The 12,017-nt window shown below is 35.1% G+C and overlaps 1 protein-coding gene across 2 annotated transcripts in view; it reads left to right on the top strand.

Moving 5' to 3' along the window:
- LOC137961916 (structural maintenance of chromosomes protein 1) overlaps positions 1-9,918 on the top strand; it is a 56,721-nt gene extending 46,803 nt beyond the window's left edge. The window contains exons 6-18 of one of the 2 annotated variants that reach the window (XM_068808555.1): positions 1,213-1,483; positions 1,826-1,950; positions 2,712-2,821; positions 2,910-3,017; positions 3,092-3,231; positions 4,961-5,050; positions 5,125-5,333; positions 5,967-6,136; positions 7,096-7,205; positions 7,385-7,764; positions 8,529-8,780; positions 9,230-9,457; positions 9,541-9,918. In XM_068808555.1, the coding sequence (XP_068664656.1) occupies positions 1,213-1,483; positions 1,826-1,950; positions 2,712-2,821; positions 2,910-3,017; positions 3,092-3,231; positions 4,961-5,050; positions 5,125-5,333; positions 5,967-6,136; positions 7,096-7,205; positions 7,385-7,764; positions 8,529-8,780; positions 9,230-9,457; positions 9,541-9,589 (2,242 nt within the window). In that variant the 3' untranslated portion in view covers positions 9,590-9,918. Of the gene's footprint in view, positions 1-1,212; positions 1,484-1,825; positions 1,951-2,711; positions 2,822-2,909; positions 3,018-3,091; positions 3,232-4,960; positions 5,051-5,124; positions 5,334-5,966; positions 6,137-7,095; positions 7,206-7,384; positions 7,765-8,528; positions 8,809-9,229; positions 9,458-9,540 lie in introns of those variants that run through there. The other variant, XM_068808556.1, reaches the window with a different exon arrangement.
- Positions 9,919-12,017: the final 2,099 nt, after the last annotated feature.

The following is a 12,017-nucleotide window of genomic DNA, read 5'->3' as shown; positions in this document are numbered from 1 at the left end:
AGGCATTTGTAAGGGGGTTCGATTAACTCTTCAAGGCATCGAGATCGTGGAGGATTTTTTGCCTTTGGAATTGGGAAGCACCGATGTGATTTTAGGTGTACAGTGGTTGGCGACCTTAGGCAGAACATATACGAATTGGAAAACACTTGCTATGAAGTTTCGATTGGGTAATGAGACGGTCGTGTTACAGGGAGATCCCTTCTTGCACAGAACTTTGGTTTCACTCAAGGCGATGATGTGAATTATCCAGGCTGAGGGATATGGGGTTCTTGTGGGGTTGGGCAGTGCAACCTGCTGCCATTCTAACTATACGCTTAAAAAAAAAAAAAAAAAAAAACAAAGACAAGGCAGTAGCAGTAGGAGTCTTTGGTGCAATGGAAGGACCTCCCGGAGTTGAAGCCACTTGGGCGGATTTCGAGGCAATGAGGCTCTAGTTTCTTGTTTTTCACCTTGAGGACAAGGTGAAAGTTTGGGCGGGGGGTAATGATAAGATACCAAATTAGAGGGTGATTAATGGGTTAGGGGAATTTAATTAATGGATCAGGGGTATTTTGGGAATTTAATAATATAAAGTGTTTTCGGGAGGGAACTTGGGGGGGGGGGGGGGACGAAGGGAGAAGGGGGATCGTCGTTTTGAGTATTCAAAGGAGCGTTGCTCAGGGAGAGTACTGGTCTCTCGAATACCAGGGTTATCGGTGACTATTTCCGGTGAGTCTTACATCGATTTCGACGGAGGAGTTTCCGTTTCTTGTCGTGGGTCGTATTCGCATCAGGAGACGTATCTATCGGGGAGTATTCTCGTCGATTTGGGTGATTTCGGCAAGGAAGGGAAGGTTCGTTGTTATTTCTTTTGTTTGTTTTGGCTTGAACATCTTTATTCCTGCTTTGGGGTATATCAAAAACCTTCGTGGCGGTTACTTTGTTGGGAATCATGTTGTAAGAAGTGCTAATTATATCGTTGTCATTGGCTTGTTTGGGGGTTTTCTTGCTTGATATGGTTATGGGTGACTCATTCCTTGTAATATGGGTTGACAGTTATGCGGGTTGAGATTTTGTTGTAATATTCCTTATATATTCTTCTCTTAATGAATTTATCATCATTTTGTTTTTTGGAAATGATGGTTTTTCTCATCTTTTCTAAAAAAAGTGCTTTTTTAGACAGTAGTAAACTTGATACCTTGGTCTCACTAATTAAAGTGCTTTTTTATACAGGAGTAAGCATGATAGCTTGAAATTAAAGATTACTGAAATAGAAATGCAGTTGAACGAGTTGAAAGCTGACAAACATGAGAGTGAGCGAGATGCCCGCTTGTCTGAAGCTGTGGAGAGTTTGAAGCGCCTGTTTTCAGGTGTTCATGGTCGCATGACTGATCTTTGTAGACCAACACAAAAAAAGTATAACCTTGCTGTTACTGTTGCAATGGGTAAATTTATGGATGCAGTAGTAGTTGAGGATGAAAATACGGGGAAAGAATGCATTAAGGTATGTGAATTTGCCTGAAAGTTGAAGTTGTCATAGAAGCTCTCTATGTAGCAAATCATAAAAAAATATTCTAGATGGAAAACATCACCATGTCTGCTTCCATTCCTGTTTGTGCAAAATTTAATTGAATGGAAATTCAATTTCCCAAGCATTTTTCTGAGAGTAGAATTTTTCTACGTGGGTTAAAGGGCAATATGTGGACAATATGATTTTCTGGTTTACAGTTTTCAGATTTCCTTGTGGATGGCAGGTTAAAGTCGTAATTTTTATCGTTCAATTTGGCATTCATTTTCTTCAAATTGGAATAGTTGACAATAGACAAATTACTTTTCTTCTTTGCAGTATTTGAAGGATCACCGGCTTCCTCCTCAGACATTTATACCTTTACAGTCAGTTCGTGTGAAGCCTGTAATTGAGAAGCTGCGAACATTGGGTGGTACTGCCAAGCTTGTTTTTGATGTCATCCAATATCCTTCTCATGGTTTCGTACTAATTGCTTTTCCATTTACCTATTCATAAAAATAAAATCTTTTCTTGCTCTAGAAAGAAAGAGACAAATCAGTTTAATTCAATTTGCAGCAAGCTTGATGAGCATGAACTATGTAATTTGCCTCTGGAGTACAGATTAAGATGCAATTTTTGGAAGATGGTGAGAATTACATCGAAAGACAAAAGAGGGATATAATGAAAAAACCAACATATAAATCTCCCAGTTATGCAAATTTACCAAAAAATAGAAAAACAAATACAAAGAAAACATCATCAAATATCAAGAAGGACATGGCAAGTGCTGGAGTAAATCTTCCACCCTTGAAGGAGTGCATAATGCTTTCTTTCAGTGAAGGCACAATACCGCTTAGGCATGCAGTTCACCCAATTCACCACGCCCGGAATATCTGAACTCCCCTACCTCCTGTGGGGGCTCGGACTTCTTGTAGAGTTACAATTGAATTCAATTGTTATTGTTATTATATATAATTTTGAAAATGGCAAAGAGATGTTATGTTATTATTATGTCATTATCTTTTGTTATCGTTAGTATTATTGTTAGAACTTAGAATATTATGGCACTTTTTATGTTATGGTGTTCAAATAATGATGTGAGTGCTTATATGCTATGGTTTATGTTCGGTGGATTCTTCTGTTGTCAACTGAAAGGTTTCGAGCAATTAGTAAAAAGTTGTTACGTAAAAGAAAACGTATTTTTTGTTAAGCTTAACAATTGTACGTTTGATCAGTCTTTGGAGAAGGCTATCTTATATGCAGTTGGGAATACCCTAGTTTGTGATGAGCTTGAAGAGGCCAAGATGCTTAGTTGGAGTAGAGAGAGGCATAAAGGTAACTGGTATTGCAATATAGCTCCTTGTAACCATTCCTGACACTCTTATCATTTATGAAGACTATTCCTAATGCGCTGTGTTTTCAGTGGTAACTGTTGATGGAATTCTTCTCACTAAATCGGGTACAATGACTGGTGGGATCAGTGGAGGAATGGAAGCTAGGTCTCAAAAATGGGATGATCAGCTAATTTCAGGTTGATTATTGCATATAATTCTTGGTTGATATCGTCCTTGTTGGGCATTTGCTAATCTTTTGGAACTTTATTAGGTAAGAAAAAGCAAAAGGAGAGCTATGAATCAGAACTGGAAAAGCTTGGATCAATTAGAGAAATGGCCTTAAAAGAGTCAGAGGCATCTGGAAGAGTTACTGGGCTTGAAAGGAAGATTCATTATGCTGAAATTGAGAAGGTGCCAGAACAAAATCTTTCATCACTGTGCTTCATTAGGTGAAATATGTAATATCAGATACTATAGGTTCAGTTATTTATTCTGTTTTCACTGGAAGGGTGAAAATGGTATAGTTGGAAATGGTGCATGGGTCCATTAAAAGATAGAACAGAACGGAAAAGATCTATATAACTGATGCAACACAGCTAGAATATGGTTCTAACTTTTTCCAACAAGAGTTAATCTGCAGAGAAGGAAAGGTAAAAAAATGAGAAAGTAATCCAAGTGGTGATTCCTTGACTGACAACAAGTTGTTCTGATGCCTTTTTTAGCAATAAGTCTATCTTTGGTTTTGTCTTGCCTGCCATTCTCATGGTCTTAAATTCACAAGAAAAGAATGCTCAGTGGTTTCATTGGTTAAGTGTGTGGATCATGTGACTTTTCCCATTGCCAGTCCTAGTATATATGTTGTTAAATGTACTGAGGGTAGTTTGGTCACTTCACTGGGTTCTGATTGTAACTAGAAGAGTGTTGTTAGTTCCAGGAAGTTTAGAAGTACCTATGGTCCAATTTTCAGAATTTTTGGACTTGTATATATGTAGATATAAGGTATACTTTTTATAGGGGGTAGAGATGTCTTTTCCTCTACATCCAGTTTAGTCAATGATAGAGATTAGGGGTCGTACTTTTCTCCTAATTCAGAAAGACGTTCTTTTCAGTTTTCTGGCTCTCGTCTCTCTTCCTCTTCATCTCTCTCTCTCAACCCTATTCACTCAATTTCTCACATGTCTTCTAGACAAATTGTACTCTTAGTTTCATTCTTCAACAGAATCAGGGTCCTTATCTTATTTTTTTCCTTCTTTGGGCAGGTGTTTGGAATTGTAGTACTGGACTACTTTTACTGGAATATGTTACTGGTTTATAAAATTCTAGGATAAGGATTTCTTGAATGTAAGATTCTAGAATGACTGTGATACTGGTATCTTGTCTACCTTTTTGAAACTATAGAATTCTACAGTCAGTGCAATTAACTGCAACTGCTAAATAATTGACTTAAATATTATTTAATCTAAATGAGTCATATTTATATAATAGAGCTGAATCTCATTTATAATAATAAGTTATTTATTTTAAAAAAATAAAATATGTATATATACAAAATAATTAACCATTTATATAAAATACAAATTATCTAAAACAAAAGTCAGTAGCACCTCCCACTTTCTGTTTCGGATTAAAGCACCACCCTCCAGCAGGCAGAGGATTGAGAAGTGATGAGGGAGGGTGGGGGCTGCTCCTTTGTTGGGAGGAGTTGGGGTTTCCACTTTCCCCTCTTTCACCTTCTCCATTTCTTCAGTAAAGAGGGTGCATGATAGGGGAATCTCACATTCTCTCCCCTTTTATAAGTTCTACAATGGAAATGCATTGTTGAAGTTGAAGGAAGAAAAGATTGTTCTAGAGTTTCTCATGAATGTAACTCCAGATGATATTACTGTGCATAATTCCTGATTACTGTTTATCTGGAATTGGAATACAATATTCTATTTCTTTAATTGCTAAGAAGCTAGGGTGGAGTTATATTATGTATGCCAGGGGTGTGGGGAAGAAGGCATGGGGGTGAGGATGGGTCTAGTTTTTCCCAAATTTGTTCTTCACTCGTTTCTAAGTGTTTGTTCTGAGAGATGCACTAAGCAGTATGGATATATGCACTAAGCAGTATGGATATTTTACTGGAATTGCTTGTCTACAGAAAAATTTTCAGGAGAAGATGTCAAAACTGAAACAGGAGAAGCAGAATGTAAAAGAAGAGATTGATCGTCTTAAGCCTGATCTCCAAAAGGTACAGGCAATGAATTTATATAGTTGGAGTTCATCGGATTTAATGATCATTTTACATCATTTTTGTATCTGCAGCTGAAAAGTGTCATTGCAAAAAGATTGGTGGATATCCAGAAACTTGAAAAAAGGATCAATGAGATTGTTGACCGTGTCTACAAGAACTTCAGTGCATCTGTTGGTGTGAAAAATATTCGTGAATATGAAGAGAAACAACTCAAGGATGCTCAAGAGCTCTCAGAAAAGAGACTTCAAATGAGCAATCACATGTCAAAACTGAAGTACCAGTAAGCTTGGATTGATCTTCTACCTTATAGTAGACAGACACTTTCTTGGATGTGCATCTACACTCTTTTCCTTGCGAGTTGTAACATTGCCAATGACTATAATTATATGCTTAAAAGCTTGTTGAGTTATGGCTTTCACATGCACCCTGTTTCTTAATGCTGGTTTATACTGTTTTTTCCTTTTTCACTTTATTTTTGGACAGTTTTTGAAAAGATAACTGGTCCATAATCTGCTGAAGATGAGATCAGTTATTGGGCCAAAGGCCAACATCAGTTGATCTTTTCCCAGTTGTATCTCTTCAGGACAACTATTTACCTCTTATGAATTCTCATTTGAAGCTTGATTTCTTCTACATGTTTAAACTTTTCCGTAGCTGTGTTAATAACTGTTAGAAAGCAGAAAGAGCTTTTTGGGGATCAGTTATAAATTTGAACTTACAACCTATTTAATCCATTTGTTGGACCCTGTAGAATCTTCAAGTTTTTTTTTATTTTTTCTTTGTTTGTTTTATTTCCTTGTTTTCTCTTGTTCTTCTCTTATATATATATTTATAATATTATTTTATCTTTTTTATATGTAAATTGAGAGTATGAATTGCTCAAATTTACATTATGAGGATCATCTTTTATTAGGTTAGAGTATGAGCAGAAGCGAGACATGATCTCACCAATCACAAAGCTGGAAGCATCTTTGAAATCATTAGATGGAGAGTTAAAGCAAGTACAGAGAAAAAATGCTGAAGCCAAATTAGCTACTGAGAAAGCTGGAAAGGAGATGGATGAAATTAAGGCTGAACTAGAGGGTACCAATCTTAATCTTCTGTTTATATAGTTTGAGCTAGCACTTTGAATTAGAAAGATTCACTGATAGTTAGTCTTCGTACTGGAGTAGCATGCTTATCTATGCGTGTTGTTAATTTTTTTATAGGTGTTGGGATAAAATGCTTTTTATTTCTTTCCCATTAGAAAATGCTTATGTTTTTATTAACATAAAAACATATTTTATTGCCATGAATTCCTTTGGTGATCATGTAGAATTCACCCTATTTCTTACCAACTTTAAAAACATATTTGTCCTTTCACTTCAATTGTTGAGAGATAGGCAGACAGGTTGTTTTTTGTAATTAAGAAGACTTTTTTTGTTTTTGTTTTGAAATCATGGTCTTGTGAGGGGTAGATTAGACAATTGCCTTTATGTTCTGTTTTGTTTAAGTTATTGAGGGCATATCTGTCCATTGTATTGTAATGTACTTTAGGGGGATTCAGATCACAAGTAGACCTTAACTCCAGGCAGTTATTGAATTATGGCGACTGCTCCTCTCATCTTATCCTTTTTGTTTTCTTTCAAAATTGAGTTTTCACCATTTTTCATCAACTATCTTGGGGCCTATGCAGTTTAGTTGTTGTTGTTTTTCTTTGTAATTTATGCAGCTTAGGTTTTAGTAGTAATCATAGATAACTTTCTTCTGTGAGCAATCTATTGCAACAACTATAAATTGACTTTCTTTTAATTTTCATTGTGTTCCCAGAGTAGAAAACTCAACTCTTTTTCTTGTCCTTAAAAGGAAAATTTTCTTTTTTGAATGTTGTTTAGACACAGATATGCACCTTACAACCTCACACTAAAAATCTTTGGAAGAAATATCTGTCTTTTTGTTTCAACCATGTTGGGACCTAGCAGAGTGTTAATTTTAACAGCTGTAAGTACTTTGTTGCAACATTTTTAAAATTTGATTTCCTTTAATTTTTATTCTGTTCCTAGAGTGGAAAGCCAAATCAGATGAGTGTGAAGAAGCCATTGATGAACTGAAGAAACAGTGCGCTGAGGTCATGGGAAGCTTTGGGAAACTGAAACGACAAGTAAACTCAAAGGTCGGATGTTACACTGATCCCATGAAGCTCCTCATTTGTTTGATTTTTCAATGTATCTTTGCTAGTAGTTGTGCTAGAGGTCTTCTTCTCACTAAGTATTTGAAAGTGGATTAGCATTTTAGTTTGTCTGACTTGCTGAAGAGAACAGGTTGTATGGTTTGCTTTGCATTTATATACAGGTGTCCCAGATTGAGCAAATGAAATCACGTATGCAAGAAATATTTGAGAAGTGTGACCTGGAGCAAATAAAGCTTCCTATTATTTCTGACCCTATGGACACAGGATCATCCTCGCAAACACCAAGTTTTGATTACAATCAGTTAAGTAGATCACATCTACGGGACATGAGACCTTCCGAGCGAGATAAAGTTGAGGTAGAATTCAAACAGAAGATGGACTCCTTAGTGTCTGAAATTGAAAGAACTGCTCCCAACTTGAAGGCCTTGGACCAATATGAGGCTCTACAAGAGAAGGAGAGACAAGTAACAGAAGAATTTGATGCTGCAAAGCATGTAGTTCAAGAAATAGCTGATAAGTACAATTCAGTGAAGCAAAAGAGGTATGTTATCAGATACTGCAGTTTATTTGGATGGTACTGCTTACAAAATAAGTTCATAACAAGCAAACCTTGCTTTCAAGAATTTGTTGATGTTGGTTTTAGTCAAAGTTTTCAACTAAAACAAGATTTTTTATTTTTTATTTTTGCTGTGAGGATCATGCATATAGGATCCGGTTAACATATTTGTTCAGGAAGATTTTTTATTTCTTTTTTCTCTTTATGTTGCAAGAAATGCAATTGTTGGTATGAATCACCGAACATGAACAATTCAGTTCCTTAAGGCATGCATATGCAACTAAAAAATATGATGGACATTTTCTGCTCAAGGTTACCCTGGTAATGTTAATAGAATTGAAGAGGATAGCTGGTGAAAAGGTTTTGAAAGTAGCATACTCCCAGGGTAAGTCTTTTCTGTGGTTTGCTCAATACCTTATAAGCAGGCCAACTCCAGGATCATCAGATTGTGGGATGTGCTTGTGTCTTATGTTGGTTAGGTGGTTGCCTATCCTGGGCACATGGTTGAATGTTTTGTTCATCTGTAGCATTACCTTTATTGTTACATATTGGATATGGAACTTTTTTAGCTGCTCCATTTTTGCTACTTCTGTTGCATGAGCCAAAAAAAGGGAAAATTTAAATTAGCGTCTTTTGCATTTAGCTCATTAGTAGTTTCAAACGATCTCCTAATTTACCTCTTGACAGTGTGTGCTACATCGATAATGTTGGGATATTATCATTATACTGCTATGTTGTGGTTATCGTAGGTATGAGCTGTTCATGGAAGCTTTCAACCATGTTTCAAACAACATTGATAAGATCTACAAGCAACTAACAAAGAGCAGCACTCATCCTCTTGGTGGAACTGCTTATTTGAATCTTGAAAATGAGGATGATCCATACTTGCATGGCATAAAATACACAGCAATGCCTCCGACAAAACGGTTTCGAGATATGGAACAGTTATCTGGGGGTGAAAAGACAGTTGCTGCTCTTGCTTTGCTGTTTTCAATCCACAGGTGTTCGTTCCAACTGCTTCTCATTTCTGTACGGTTCTCTTTTTTGACTCCACTACATATCACTTTTTCTGAAAAATGGAGTGGTTAGAGGATGCTATGCCAAAGCCATTACATTTTTTTTACTAGTTAAATTCTTGGTACTGGTTACTCTGCCAAACAGGAGTACTGCCTTATATATAATTCTGGGTCATTTAGAAAACATGTCATTCTCTATTGGCACTGCCTAGTTGGAAACTGAATTGGCACTTTGAGTAGTGAATTTCTTTTGCAAACAGGTGAGTGGATGCACCTACAGTTAGTCTACTAATCATCCCCCAACCTTGTAGTAGTTTACACATAAAGGTTGAAATGGTTACAAAATTTCTATTTCTGCATGAGAAAGAGGAAAAAGGGTTGCGATGATGATTCTAATTTATAACTTCTAAATCATAGTATGATAAATGTTGCAGTTACCGACCGTCTCCATTCTTTATACTGGATGAAGTTGATGCTGCATTGGACAACTTGAATGTTGCCAAGGTCGCAGGGTTCGTTCGGTCGAAGTCATGTGATGGGGCGAGGGGGAATCAAGATGCCGAGGGAGGGACTGGATTTCAAACTATCGTGATTTCACTAAAAGACACTTTCTATGACAAGGCTGAAGCCTTAGTTGGAGTCTACCGAGACTCTGAAAGAAGGTAAAATTTCAATGCCCTCTTCCTTCTCCTAAACTGTTTTGTTCCTTCACTGGGAATTGTTGATGTTTGGTTTTTGTTTGCAGCTGTTCAAGAACTTTGACATTTGATCTTACCAAGTATCGGGAGTGTTGACAACCAGTTGCTACTCACACACTTGGCTAACTGAATTTTTCAGCTGATTCTTGTATATGATATCATCAGTGGGAGAGAAGAGTTATCTGCTTTGAGACAGGATCTTGGGCTAGCTACCTCTCTCCTTCATGTTGTATATGGACCCAAAACGCATCTGGTTCATTTTGGTAGATTGTGAGCAGCAGTTTTTGAGGAGACATGTGCCAGGACTGACCTCCTTTGTCTACTTTATTGTAAATGTTTATATTTTGAACATATCTCCGTCATATTTGGAAAAAATGGCTTCTGGCGAAATACCATTTTGTGCTTCACCTTATTTCATATATTGAATTATGTTTCTTCTGCTTAGCTACCAGTTCATTGTATAACGTAAGGGTAAAAAGCGTAAATAGCGAACAATGTAACTGCAGGGATAAGGTATGCATAGGTGTGGGAGGTAGCAAGTATACGATATTGTATTTCAAAATACCTAACATCGTTAGGGGAGATTGATTATTATTTTATTTTTAGGAATAATAACGGTTAAATTCTCTTTTTTTTTTCTAGGTGTTCTAAACAGACCCTTAGATATCCAATAATTTTTGCCCATTATCATTCCCCTCCGGTTTATTGCTGTTCTTAGGACTATTAGGTATGAACAAATTTGTTTAGAATTGGTCTGGAATTTCAATTCAACAATGATTTTAAAGTTAGTGTAGTGAGAATTTATTTGAAACTATTTTTTAGATACCTCAACTTTTTCAGTAATATAATGTTAATTTATCTCCAAGATCCGAAACGAAAATCCTAAGAGTTCCGGTGAATGAATGAATGAAAAAAAGAAAAGAAAAGGAAGTACTACCCTCCTGGGTTCTTACTAAATATTATTAATTTAAGAAAATCTAAATAATTAAAGTTAATTACAAAATTATATAATGAAAATGTAGTAATTCATATAAATTTTTAACATAATAATTTAAATTACTAAGAGCTATGTAATTTTAAATTATTTATATAATACTAACAATTAATAATTTAATAATTTAATATAACTTATTATTTATTATACAATATTAGTAATATGATAAAATAATATATATTGAATATAAATATTATTACTATGTTTTTACTAAAATGGTTAACTAATATTTTTATTTTGATAATAACATAATAATCTAAGATTATGTTAAATATATTTAAAAAGTGAAATATTCAAAATATATTGTCTAACATTAAGATTAAAATGATCTAAACTAATATAATGTAGAATTAAATTTTCAAATTAAAATTTATATAATTTAAATAATTATTCATATAAATGTTAACTATTATATATTATTAAAACTTAAAATTTTTAAAAATAACTAAGTAAGTTTAAGTAATTATGATTCATTTATTTTATAAAAAAATATTTATATGATAAATTTAAATATTTATTTTATAATAAGTATATTCATTTTGATTAACTAATATTTAGGTCAATTATTTGGTGGATCAAATTTATTAACAATGTTGGCCATTGGTTGACTCCCTTATTGTTTTTGATAATAACAAAACTTAAAAAATTTGACAATTTGCAAAACTAAGTATTTTAGATACTTCATATTCAAGAATCAATGCATATCAAGGTCTAAAAGCTTTAAAAGGAATAAACTTACTTGTTAGAAGGTGGACTCAAGCCTACGTCTAAGGAAGAAACCCACACATCCAAGAGGTGCCATATTGGTAACTAAGAAGATTTTTTTATAAAGATGGCATGAAGATGTAATTATTTATCTATTTATGTCTCTTCTCTTGTAATGTTGTAGCTCTAAGGGCATTGTAAAAACTATAAATAGAGGTCCCTGGCTAAGAGGTAGAGCATCAAGTTCTCTCCTCTCTTCTCAAATTCGTCCAAACTCTCCTCTCCCTTCTCTTGGAAGTCGATCTCTAAACTCTCTCTCATTTCTCTCTTCTTCTCTTCTTCTCTTCTTCTTCTCCCTCTTTGGCTTGAGATCATTACGAAGGAGTCCTAAATTCTACATCGTATCAGAACTGAGGATTTAGGACTCTCACGTTGAAGTGACGCTTAAGTACCTTTGAAGGTTTCATGCAAGGTGCTCTTGAAGGAAGATATTCAACCATGGAAAAATAAGTGATTTCTGGTTATATTTTTCCTTACATTCATACTATGTACAGAGCCCTTAATCTCTATATTACATCAAGAAACAAATGGCTTTCATATGAGAAGTTGTGAAAACTAATACTTGGTGTTTAAAGGACATTACGACTTTGATCTTCTTGCACTCAAATATTGCAAGTTCGATCAAGATCGGTTGCCTACAAGGCTATGAAGACCTATTGATTATGAAGTTGATGGTTATATGATGGAAGAATGATATGAGACTTGCATGAGACTTAGCCTGATCTCTCATTATTCAAGACCAGTAGCTTACTTGATTTTTTTGGA

Source organism: Aristolochia californica, unplaced genomic scaffold (assembly GCF_029961685.1).
Source record: "Aristolochia californica isolate CCGP_79_NKW_82.1479 unplaced genomic scaffold, dmAriCali1.0.hap1 SCAF_4, whole genome shotgun sequence".
NCBI lineage: Eukaryota > Viridiplantae > Streptophyta > Magnoliopsida > Piperales > Aristolochiaceae > Aristolochia > Aristolochia californica.
This window is presented reverse-complemented; position numbering and strand designations above follow the sequence as displayed.